The 13,147-nt window shown below is 35.7% G+C and overlaps 1 protein-coding gene across 1 annotated transcript; it reads left to right on the forward strand.

Moving 5' to 3' along the window:
• The first annotated feature begins 6,462 nt into the window (after window positions 1–6,462).
• Window positions 6,463–12,256, forward strand: LOC143573493 (uncharacterized). Its single transcript, XM_077058357.1, has 9 exons — window positions 6,463–6,909; window positions 7,213–7,353; window positions 7,601–7,711; window positions 7,812–7,901; window positions 9,324–9,434; window positions 9,515–9,628; window positions 10,823–10,960; window positions 11,042–11,200; window positions 11,829–12,256. Exons 1-9 carry the CDS (start codon window positions 6,463–6,465, stop codon window positions 12,204–12,206), a joined length of 1,689 nt encoding a protein of 562 aa, XP_076914472.1. The 3' UTR covers window positions 12,207–12,256.
• The last annotated feature ends 891 nt before the right edge of the window (window positions 12,257–13,147 follow it).

Below are 13,147 nucleotides of genomic sequence, written 5' to 3' on the forward strand. Positions count from 1 at the left end.
CTACACATATATACGTGAATATTGAAAAGGTTAAATAAAATTTGTAGACCAAAATCAAATGGAAAGATTTTTCCTTAAAAATCGATTAGCTAGGTTTAGGCGGAAAATAAAAATATTTGAAGTGTTAAGGCTGAGGGGTGTGGGGCTTCAACGGGGGCGCTAGAGCCCCTCCGCTCGCGCCCCCAGGCGCGACCACCACACCACCAGGCGCTAGCGGGGGCGCTAACGGGGCGCGAGCACGAAAAACAAAGCAGGCGTGATGGGGTTAGCGGCAGAGGAGAGCGTAAAGTAGCATAGGGGAGTGTGCAAAGACCCGTTGGATATATAAAATGAGCCGTTGGGCTCTTATTTAATTAAAAAAAAACCTTTTTTCATCTATAAAATACCCCATTTCACCCATATCAATGACCACAACTTCAAAATAAAACCCAAAATCAACCCATCTTCCCAATTTTTTTTAAAAAACATGGCTGGAAATTGATACCCAAACCTAGATTTATAAAAAATAAAAAAAATACGTTATTTGAATATATTTATAAAAAAATAAAAAAAAAATCCGCTGGAGCCCCTGCTGGAGCCCCTCCACACCAGGGCCAGGGGCTCCAGCGGGGGCTCCAACACCCACCTTATCCAGTTTCTCTCTCAGCCACACGTCATAATATTATTGGCTGGAGCCCCCACTTGAGCCCCCATTAGAGCCCCCGACACCCCTCAGCCTATAAATATATTCAAACAACGTATTATTAAAAAAACTCATAAATTATTAAAAAAAACACACATTAAAAAAATAACACATTAATATCTAAAAATAAAATAAAAATTAAAGTACTAAAAAAACATTATTCTTATTCTTCGGCTTGGTCTTCTTCGATCAATCTCTTTCGTATAAAACATCGACTGGTCTGGTGACGACCATAAATCGTCGTAACTATAATCTGAATCAAGGTTTGGGTACCAATTTCCAGACATGTTTTTAAAAAAAAGTTTGGAAGATGGGTTGATTTTGGGTTTTTTTTTTGAAGTTGTGGTAATTGTTTTATGTGATTTTGGGTGTAGTAATTGTTTTATGTGATCTTAAGTTTATATATAGGAATAACACTTTTTTTTTATTAAATTAAAGAGCCCAACGGCTCATTTCTCATGTCCCAACGGCTCTTTCACGTCTCCCAATGTCCCTTTACGCCTACAGGTCCCGCGAATCACCTTGCGCCTGCTTTGAATTCCGTGCTCGCGCCCCGGTGCTGTGGTGCTCGCGCCTGGGGGCGCGAACGGAGGGGCTCTCGCGCCCCCGCTGAAGCCCCACACCCCTCAGCCTAAGTGAAGTGAGGGGCTGGTAACGTGGATGACGTGAGCAATGTGAAATGAGGGTCAAATCAAATGAGACGTCTTTCTTTCTTTCTTTTATTCAGAAAAGCCATCACCCAATCACATCCGTCTACAGTTGATGATTTGTATGTACACGCCAACACTCCCCCGTGATGCCCGGGTGCTTTTACTGTTCAATTTTTAATCATTATTTCAACACACATCAAATTTGTACATAGCTGTCCGTATTTTTTTTATTTTTTTTGAAACTTAAACTTTATTGTCTGTATTTTTACTTAAAAAAAATATTATACTCTCTTTTTTATTTTTAATTATTTTAATATTTTTCTCCTTTAAATATGCATTTTTAATCAATGAAGATGAAGATTGTTATGGGTTTATGTCAAAAGACGAAATTCATTTGAAATTCATTTGGTAAAAAAAAACACGGATTTTGACTTTTTTTGAAACTCATGGAAGAGATGAATAAGAAACCAAAAATCACGGAGGAGATGATTTTTGCGGAGATGATTTTCAGACAAAAAACATCGGCACAGATAGATTTGATTACAAAACCATCGACGTATGTCGGATGCTTTACATGTGTCGCTCTTTTATTGGGGGACGAAATCAATCAACGGGGAAACAAATCTTATAGCGGCTATGGATTTTTAAGGATTATTAATGGAAGTTTGAAAACTTTTGACTTATTTTAGGTTTCTCTCTTCAAAAGGCTTATTTTGGGAATTTGATAAAAGGATTTGAAGGTTGATGAGATGAAATATGGGATGCAACTACTTAAGAGAGTATGAGGCTTTAGCTCATGATGATTCAAGCATTACTGTTACTACATAAAGTAAAGTTAAACAAGCTCGGGAGAAAACCAATTGTGAAAGAATCAACTTGAGAAGTTTCGGGGATGGCCAATCGTCTAGTAAAAATAGTGGAATGATGAAAAATATCTGCTAAAAAACCATTAAGTAAGATTTAAAAGACGAGTTGAATATTTTGCTTTAGCAAAAGGTAAATTTAACTCGTATCAAACCATGATACAGATGACGAAAGGTAAAAGTTGTCACTTAAGTAAATTATTCATTTTTTAAAATTTCATTGTGATATTCGTCAATTTCGGGTCTTGTTTGTATTCGTTTTTGTATTTGTTTATTATGTAAACCGACCCGATTTTTAAACCGAAGCTTATGTTATAATGAAAATGATGGATTTATGTTACAATATTGTTTCACACTTGTTGGGTCTTGAAAACATCCTATTTTTATTTTTTTATTATTTATTTATTATTTTTTTTTTTTTGTTGTTTTGTGTTTTTGTCTTGATCCATTTTGCATGAAAACTCTTGTGTCTCACACCCATATTTGACCACCAACATTACCCTATATATACACCACATTTCCTCTTCATTTTCCCTTGCTACAACTCCAAAAAAAAAACTCTCTCAAACATCAAAGATTCAAGGTTAGCTTCTTAAGTGTTCTTGAAGGATTTTGGTCTTTCATCTTAATTAGTTTATGTAGCCTTATTAATAATTGGTTATGGTTGTGCAATATATATATAATATACACCCCTTGTTTACCTTTGGTAGTTACTTCTCCGATTCCGGTCGATGAGGTTTCGGACCCCATAAGGCAAGGCTTCATGGAGGACTTCGTGTCCTTGATATATATACATCTATATAACTTGTTCATACATATTAATCTTGCTTATTTTAGTTTGTTGGTCATGTTTACAAGTTCCATGGTTATGGGTTTTTAAGAGTCTATGCTTCGGTTTAACAGTAAATAGTTCTAAACCGTAAACCGAATTTTGTTACTAGTTTTGTTTGTTTAAACATACTTAGTGTTAGATCTAAGTTTCTAAAATCATTTTTACAAATTCTATGTTATGGGTTTGTAGAATCTTACCTCGGTCTTAACCAGAAACACGATCCGAACCGAAAACCGAACTTTTGTTTAAAGACTTTATTGTTAACTTTTGGTATTTTTTTTATTTGTATATTATTATACAAGTTATTTAGTGTTTGGACATGTGGAAACCATCTATGAACTTGTTGTGAGATGGAAACCGAACCAAACCGATTCTTGTTCGCTTAAGACACACAAGTGTGTTTTTTTTAGCCATCATGACTTATATATTTCTTTAAAAATAGTTACAAATTGATTTTTAAATATTTTCTTAAGTACTTGGAAATGTTGGATCCAACTTGATCTCATAACAAAGTTTGGACCGACAAAACCGAACACTCGCTTAACGTGCGCTGTTAGTTCTAAAACAATGGAACTACATACTTGGTTAAGTCTTATTAAATTTTATTGAGTTATCTCATAACATTCGATATTTTGGAAAGTTAACTTTGGGTTTGACCAATTATCAAAACCCGAACCGACAACCCGAACACTCGATAAAAAAAAACCCGTTTTAGTATCTTTTTTCCAAAGGGATTTGCATTCTTGCATTTTACCCACCTTATTACTTAACATAGGTTGAGTAAATATTAAGGTTAGATACTTTAACCCGGTTTCGAGCAAACTTACATTTTTAAAGGGTTATTATTATAAATTCTTAAATAGTCACATTTTAAACCTTAAACTTTAATTATTTACATTTCTCAACATTTATTTTGTTTAAAGACCTTCAAGACAACCTTTCTAAATTCAAGACTTCTTTTCGTTTTAGGCATTGTGTGTTAAACTCGTTGTTCCGACAAATCTCCAAATTATCATCTTTCAAGTTTACCACTTGAAGGTGAGTACTTCATACCTCATTTTTCATCTTTTATTTTGGGGGTGACATTTCATACTTATTCAACAAAATGCTTTATATTTGAATCTTAAACCACAAACGTAGTTGTATACTTTACCTAAATAATTGCTCGATTTGGTGTTCTATTCTTATATGCCTATGTGTTTATCGCTTTTGGTTGTTGGAACTATAAAATCCTAGACTATTTGGCATCCCCTTATAGCAAGGTGTCGTTAATGTAATGCAATTAATGATAACTATAAAATCCTAGACTATTTGGCATCCCCTTATAGCTAGGTGTCGCTAATGTGTTTAGCGATATCTATTTATCCAAATTACCACTTTTATTTATCGTCTCGTATGCAAGTTTTGTGGCTATCTTTATTATATACTAATATGATTAAACTTATGAATTGCTCACCGACCTTTGTGTTGACAAACTTTATTTTATGAAATGTTGCAGGTTTGCATATTGGTTGATTTATGATTGTGAAGAAAACGACATCAAAGACCTTAGGATATTAGTAAAAATGAACAATATCAATTTGCCATATTTTGTGATATCTTGTTTATGATTATTTTATGGATAATTGTTATGTGACATTTTCGATGTTGTGAAATGAAATGAGTTTATTAAATACTGTCACTTTAATTAGTGTCATGTGCTTTTGGACAATCGTTACACCTCGGCATGTTCCGCCGCCTTTGGTCGGGGTGTGACATTTATTTCAACTAATTTTTTTTATTTTTTTAGCTATATTGTCTATTCCGGTTTCAACCGTAGCTTCCGAGTCTGCCTTTAATACGGGCAGATGGGTGGTTGAAGCCTACGACAGAAGATTGTTATCCCCCACCGTTATTGAGGCGTTAATTTGCACACAGGAATAGATTTGAAATGAGAGAAAAGAAATAAATAAAGAGGAATACCGTGAGAAATCCGACGAGTTTGCAAAAGGTAAATATTATTACTTTTTAAGCACATTCTATGTTTTTTTTGTTTTAATTCTAATCGTTAGTTTTGTTTAGTTGTTTTTGATAAGATCGAGTCTACGAGGAATGAATAAAAATTTATGAATAGCTATTTTGAAGATTGAGAATAGACCGAAGAAATACTTCATTTGAACGTCTAATTTGAATAAAAAAATAAAAACCCTGATTAAAGGCTTAATTTGTTTATTTAATTAATTAATTAATTAATTTATTTTTTACGTTTCGAAGTGAGCCATATTTGAACGGAAATGCTATAGCCTATAGACATGTTTGGTGTTCTTGAAGAAAAAAAAATGGTTTCTTATTTTAACAGCCCAACAATTTCACAAATGTAAAATGTTTTCAACAGGCCAACAAAACATTCTGGAATTTGAAGTCATTTAGAGCCCAGCAGTAATTTTGAGCCCAATTCAGTTTTAAATGGATCTAGCCCATAAACCCTTAAAACTGACCCTTAAACTCCTTAAGTTCTTAACCCTTTAATGCGTACTAGGGGCGGTTCTCTGACCTAGAGGTGTACAAAACCGGTTTTAAACCCAAACCAAACCGGTTTGGTCAACGGCTGGTCAAAACCGGTTTGACTCAAACCGGTTCGGTTTATAAACCGGTTTAGACACAAGATAGGTCGGCCTGGTCACGTCGGTTCGGCTCGGTTTATAAACCGGTTTTAACCAGTTTTAGCCGGTTTTAAACCGGTTTTCCTCAAACCATTTTAGTTTAAAAACCGATTTGGTCGATCTTAAGGGAAACCGGTCCTGAAACTGGCGGTTTAGGTCGGTTTGGAAACCGGTTTGGGTGAAACCAGTTTTAAACCCAAACCGGTTCGGTTTGCCTAAAACCGGTCCCAATCGGTTTTTTTGTACACCTCTACTCTGACCCTCATCAGCAGTTTCCGGTATATGAGACTTACAGGTTCGGTCCGGTTTTGGCTGGACCAAACCCTTTGCATGACCTTAGTTCCACGAGTTTTTGTATAGATAAATGACTAAATCACTAAAATGATATTTTTTCAAGCCTTTTCATTTTCACCTGAAAATTGGTCTAAGACCAGATCAATTAAGTCTGACGTATTTGTCAAACACCACCAACTGCAATGGACTCGGTGCTAATCATGCACGAATAGACAACACTCGTAAAGATAAGTTGATCAGCCAAACCGCTTAGCAACTGGATCAACAAAGGCAAGTGTCGGTTCCACAAGTAAGGGAATATCACCCTAATAACGAGTCAGCAATGCCAACTTACGCTGTGTTACCGAGTTAACTTAACTTCTGAACAACTATAATACAATTTACCAAATTAGCAGCCACGTTTTGAGCCATTTGGTAGTTGCTTTGGTAGTAAAACAAGAACATTGGTTAGCCCGCTCTTCTAACCCAGCCAGCAAGCAATTTGTATTGTATTCCATCAATGGCGACTGCAGCCTTCAAATCCAACTCCAAAAGAAGCAGTGACGGCTATGGCGGAAGAGACTCCTCCAAAACCAACCCAAATCCCAATTCCCGTACACAAAAACCCAAATTACGACGGTCTTTGAGCGTCAACGCCATCTCTCGATCACCTCAAATCGACATATCCACCGAATTCTTGAACAAGCGAGACAACCCTCTTTACTGGTCCACCGGCGGTGACAACAGTACTGAAATTTCGACGCCGATTGATGTGGGTGCGTCAGAATCCAAGAGTTCAAATGTGGATCGAATTCAAAGAGGTCGGTCGGTCAAGAGGAATGATGGTCAAACGGAGGTGGTTAGTGGTCGCCGGAGAAGTTTGTCTCGGGTGAATAATAATAATCACAAGAGCAATGGGTCTGGCCGGCGAGGTCGATCGGTTTCCCGGGCTCAATTTGCTTCTGAGGTTGTGAAAAATTTGTTTACTTTATTAACTTTGACTGCATTGTGCTTATTATGTGTCTCATTCACTAAAAAAAAGAGTAGCTTTTGCATCGAAATAGAAGGCGAATGAGTAACTAGATAAGCCGCTAGCCGTTTTTGGAGAGCAAAATTAAGTCTTTTAAAAATTACTTTGATCCATTAATATTGATCTTGAAGGCTAAAGTTAAAGTTTTTGTTAGTGTCTTTATTTCTTGGAATTTTGCTTACAAAACAGACATTTAAACACCAAGTGTTATTGTTAATTGTATATTATTCTGTGAAATAGAGCGAAGCAGAACAAGAATCAAGAATACCGGTCACACGTTGGGCGTCTGGGAAGCATTTGATTTCTGGCATTAAATCAACTGAGAGCAATGGATCTGGCTGGCGAGGTCGATCAGTTTCCAGGGCCCAAGTAGCTTCTGAGGTTTTGAAATCTTTCTTTACTTCATTAATTTCAACTGCATTATGCTTATTATTTGTTTCAGTTCCTAAAATATATAATAAAAAAGAGTCACGCTTACGTAGAAATAGCAAAATTAAGTCTTTTAAAAATTAACTTGATCCAATATTGATCTTGAATCTTGAAATTGAAGTTTTAGTGTGTTTATTTCTTGAGATTCACTTACAACACGGACACTTAAACACCAAGTTATTGTTATTCTGTGAAATAGAGTGAAGCAGAACAAGAATCAAGAATACCGGTCACACCTTGGGTGTCCGGTAAGCATTCAGTTTCTGGCATTAAATCAGTGAGGAATTCCCGTCCATCAGTTGGTTCTTCGGTGAGCTTTCATGAATTAGTTGTTTGTTAAAGTTTTCTACTTTTTATACGTATCTGTTTTCTGGAGCTTACTGCACGCCATTTGCGTTATTTTGTTATAGTTTGATTCACACTGTGAAGATGGCATCTCCACCGGTTCTTTATCAGAAGCTGAAGAGAAAACAATTAAAGCTGTTTATGAGCAGATGAAGGTTAGATTTTGTATTATTATTAATAATTAGATAGATGAAGTATTTATAATTGAAAATGCTCAATTGGGTTGAAACTTGAAATTTAAACTCGCTCTATAAGTAAAGTTCAGATTATTTTTAATAGCATAGTTTTGTAAGGTCAGAATTATACTTTAAACTTGCCAAAACGGTTCGGTTTTGGAGGTTTGACGGTTTGGGCTGTTTTTTATGAGCACGAAATCATACCATTAGATTTTTGAAAGTTCAGTAAAATGTTAGGCTACTAGGTTTATAAAAAGATCAACCTTTTACCTTTTGAGCATTAAAGCCTTCATGAAAGAAAGAAGTGATTTTTTTCTAATAGCATTAAACGGGTTAATAAACAGTATCTACGTATTATTATTAAAAACTTGTATATCATCATCATCATCATCATCATCATCATCATCATCATCGTACTCAGTATATCCCACCAATAGCAATGCTATGGTAGGGTCTGAGGAGGGTAAGATGTAGACAGTCTTACCTCTATCCCATAGGGATAGAGAGGCTGCTTCCGGTGAGACCCCCGGCTCGATAGTAGTTTTGCATCAAGCCTTGGACATAAGGCACATAGCACTCAATCATCAGGGACACCGGCTGATTGGTGCATGTGCCCTTGTCTTTCGGCTATCAACGCCACCACATGATGCCTGATTAACCTTCTGCCACTTTTAACGTTATTTTCACGAGATTAGTAAAATAACGTCAAAATTAGTGCACTTTTACTTTTGCCCACCCGAGGGTTCACACATATATACATTATATGCGCGCACCGCAAGCAGGGCGTATTATAATTTTTATTCATATGCAAGACAAAATAATTTATTTTTATAATTATATTTAGTAAAAGAAATTTCTTTTATTATTTTTTTAACATTTCGAGCCAGTTTCAAATTGTAAACCGGACCATGAAACCCTGTATTTCGAACCATAAAACTGTAAGCCCAACCTATTCACTCCTAAACTGGCCGGTGTAACTTGGTTTTGAGTTTCAAAATTTTAAAAACCTATTAACTAACTGTATTGGTGAAGGTCAGATTATTTTAATAACATAGTTTTCTAATGGTATTTTTAGCAAAAGAATTATTGTAAAACTTAAAAAAAGAAAAAAAAGAATAAATTGTTTCTTCTCTAAACAACTTTTTTTTGTTATGTGGCTTGTATTCAAACAAACAATAGTGAACCGTTCGGCGGAAATTTTTTTGCTCATGTAGTTAAACGAATGAACATGAACACACGTCTAAGTGTCTTGTTTGTTCATTTATGTTAGCTTTTTTATGTTCATTAGTTTACGCTTGCTAAGTTTGTTCGTATATGAAATTTTTTAAATCGTTTGTTATGGTTCGCTTACAAGCATATTGTTGTGCACTTGTGTGACATTTTCGTTTCATTGTTTTGCAGTCGTTTGAAGTTGGCAATTTGAAAAAAGAGGCAGCCAACAATGAAATATATGAAACTGTGAGATCTGAAGTGAGACGTGCTATTGCTGATATGCAAGATGACCTTCACGACGTAATTAGTTAACAGAACATTGTTTTTTCGTTTGTTTGTCCGTTACGGTATCTAATATCTGTTCGGTTTTATATTTATAGGCCATTAGAAGAAACGGCAGTGGTGGTCTTGTGAGTACTGATATATCTCCTAAACCTGGGGCTGTTGAGTTAGTGTTGGACATAAGAAGGGAATATGCCAAAGAGCTTGAAGCAGTAATTTCTCTTTATTTTTACTATAATTTTATTAGGCTACCTCTGATATTAACAAAGCTTAGTGACTTAGTGAACTGATATTAACTAAATGGCCCAGCTCCAACTCGTCTGTGTGAAAATGGTCACTATGGTTATATTTTATATAAAACTGATATTAACCGTTGCAGATTACTGATCTTAAAAATGAAGCATATAGTGCACTGGCAAAACTATTTAAGGTCATGGTAGAAACTATAGTTCACTAAGTGATATTTACGTGTCGAAGTGGTGGGTTGGTTAACAAGTGAAAATCAGTAGGTTTTTAATCACGGGTCAGATACTCAGATCATGTTTAGTTAATCTGCAGCGGTTTTTTTTCCACTTTCCAAATCTTTTCTATACATAGTTAGCATGTTAGAAATGATTATGAGAACTCTGCTATTGTGTTGTACAAATGTTTAGCGAAAAACTATACTTTACAGGATCAAAGTAGGGATAGTTAGCTACTATGAACAACTCGAGATACAGATCACTACTTAGGATGAGACAGGGCCTACTTGTTTAACTCACACTTATGCGACAAACTGTTAGGAGTATAGAGTATCACGGTTTATTCAAAAGAGGTTTCTTGCGATCAAGTAACCTGACTGCTGCTAATTGAATCAAACAGCAAACAGAGCCGCTGCAATCGTGTGCGGATGTTGATCAGCAACCTGCTGATTGTAGTTGGCTGATCTCGATCGGCTCCTAATTTGGTGGTGCAACAAAACGGGACAGTGTTAGGTGGCTGCTGCTGTAGCGGTTGGATGGGATCATGACAACAGCTAACTACATCTGTTGACCGACTGATTTCTAGCTCAAACTTCTGCCTGGATGGTGGTGTGCATGCGTGGGTTAAGGGGCTGGTTCATTGCGTGCGTGGACCAGGGTGACAAATGCAGGTCGGACTGTGACACTAGCTGAGTTCATAGCAGCTGCAACCACCGCTCCATCTTTGAGGGCGTGTATCAAGGCTGGCGGTGGCGTCTTGCTTATGATAGGGCTATCATATTAGAATAAGATTTTTTTTTTCCTAAATAAAATGATATAGGAGGTTAGATGGATTGTAACTTACATTTTCTCCAACTTTTAACCTGCTTGACTTGGCCAGAGTTGGCACCATTAGTTTTTTTTTTATTGAACTATAAAGTATATATATTAACTTCGTATGTGCAGTCCCAAGAGCGTGCTAGAAAACTTCGATCCGATTTGGCTATTGAGGAACGCCACAGACAGGAATTAAGCAAAATTCTCAAGGAGACGCTTCCAGAACCCAAGACCTCTAGTTCTCATCGGTCTCGTTTAGGACGAAAAGTATGCTTAGTTAATAATTATATTCATGTTGGTACAAATTTTAGTGTATTAAGTGTTTGTGGTTTGTTTTTTGAGCGACAGAGTAGCAGTGAAAGAAAAAAGATGTCAAAACGTTTGACAGATGAAGCGTTATCTTATTTTGATGAATGCGTTTCAATATCGACTTTTGATAGTTCTGATTTCTCTGCTGCAGAAGACCCGTCTGTTAACTCGGCAAACACTTCTCGCATTGACCAACAGGTATTTTCTTCTTGAATGTGCAACGCAATTATTCATATTCTGTTAAATGTTGTGCTTATTGCATACACGTGTGTAGCACTGTAGCTACTAGCTAATATACATAAACAAAAAATTAACCTAATTATTCAACTTTTTTTAAGTTCCAGAGTTAAAAATTATTAAGAAAATCTCTTAATTTTAAAATTTAAAATTGGAAAGACGAACACTTTATTTTATTCAGTGTGTATTCACAATATTTCTTGAGCAGAGAACCGCATAGGTACTCGTAACACATACGCGTAAAAGAATGACAATTATACAATTACTTACCACTGCCCCCCCCCCTCTTTTCTATATATATGTGTGCATGTGCAGGGACAGGATCGTGTACAAATAACTAATGTGTGAAGCCTACGAAGTGAAGCAAATATCATGAGGTGGCATTTTCGTAAATAGTCTTATTAGGCTACCACACAATTTTGCAAGTAGCGTAATGGTTAATTGTAAAAACCGGAGCGTAAGTATTATTATGATAGTTATGTGTGTTGTAGCACAGCGTATTACGAAAATGCCATCGCGTCTTTTCCTCTCTTCGCACACACAACATGAGTGTGTTCTCATGCTATTTGATATCAAATTGTATTTACAGATCGTTAATGGGGACCAGGTATCCAGTTCAGTGGTTGAAAGTAGTTGTAACAAACTCATGACGGATAGAGTTGTTGAAACCACTGATAGTACCGAACGGGACAAACAAATTGTCTTCTCATTTGGTCACAAGCAAACAGAGAGCATAAAGCTGCAACACGACATTGAAAGTTACATCAAAACATTTGAGAAAGATAATAGCATGGATGGAATCATCTCAAGACATACTAATTACAACACGGATGCGTATGGATTACTTGACGGCAATGAGAACTTATTGTTTGATAAGGTGTTGTTTAGAAACCGACACGAGTCTGGGAGCTTGCATATCTGTGGTGCAGTTGCGGTTCCATTTTTGCCCTTTTCTCATCTTTTCTGAAGATTGTAGATTATTGTTTGTTTGAGTTATGCTTATGTAAAGGTGGTTGTTTCTTTCTTTCATCTCTTTTTTTTTCTTTTCTGTTTTTTAAATGAGCTTGCAAGATGATATTGCTTTTGGTGTAGGGATAAAATATGAATCCGAACCCGACATACAAACCCAAAACGTTCAGGATGAATGGTATGAAGTGAAGTCTCTAAATGCTAAATCTGGTATAATTTAAGGTGTATGAGAACATAGTTTCTTGTTTAGGAGATCATACCTCAAGATTGGAGCTTTAATGGGAGTAACTGAGACTAAAATGGTGTGTTTAAAATCACCATATGCATGTCATGATCTAGTCTATCAAAGTGAGTTTGTCAAAGAGATTTTGCTCCTAGATCGTGTTTGATTCTTGGATACTTATTTAAAGAATTAAAGTTAACTTCTGTTGCAAAACATCTATTGTCAAGAGGAGGAGAGCAATGGGGAAGTGTGTGGTGGAATTTTTATTAAAAAAAAATAAGTTCGTTTTAAGTTTATAAAATTTGGCCATGACTTTTTTTTTATAATTTAGTATCAGCAGGTAAAAATCTTATAAAAACGATAAAAATACAAGACATAGATATAGCATTTTGAATTAGGAACGAATAAATGGTATCGGATACCAAACCTTATGAATTTTTTTAGAGGTGTAGTTTGAAATACGCATTTATCTGCCTCATGTATTTTTTTAGAGGGTGTAATTTGAAATTTGTATTTATCAACCATATTATAATAATGATCAATTGGCATGTGTATTCATGCTTAATTGGCTGATATGTTATAATTAACGACTTGTTGAATAAAATTTATACTGAAACGTCAACAAAAATAAGCACATTGCAACGGTAAGTTCGAATTTTTTAAATCATAGTATATTTAAAGATATTGAAGAAAACAAAGTAAAAAAGAACTTGTCA

Source organism: Bidens hawaiensis, unplaced genomic scaffold, assembly GCF_021521415.1.
Source record: "Bidens hawaiensis isolate Kalapana, Puna unplaced genomic scaffold, B.hawaiensis_p1.1 tig00026469_1, whole genome shotgun sequence".
NCBI lineage: Eukaryota > Viridiplantae > Streptophyta > Magnoliopsida > Asterales > Asteraceae > Bidens > Bidens hawaiensis.

Bases quoted from the DNA above. Each gene is read 5' to 3' on its own strand.
- LOC143573493 (XM_077058357.1), top strand. From the start codon at position 6,463: ATGGCGACTGCAGCCTTCAAATCCAACTCCAAAAGAAGCAGTGACGGC. The intron at 7,712-7,811 runs GTGAGCTTTCAT...ATTTTGTTATAG, and splicing joins GTCCATCAGTTGGTTCTTCG to TTTGATTCACACTGTGAAGA. The intron at 10,961-11,041 runs GTATGCTTAGTT...TTTGAGCGACAG, and splicing joins GGTCTCGTTTAGGACGAAAA to AGTAGCAGTGAAAGAAAAAA.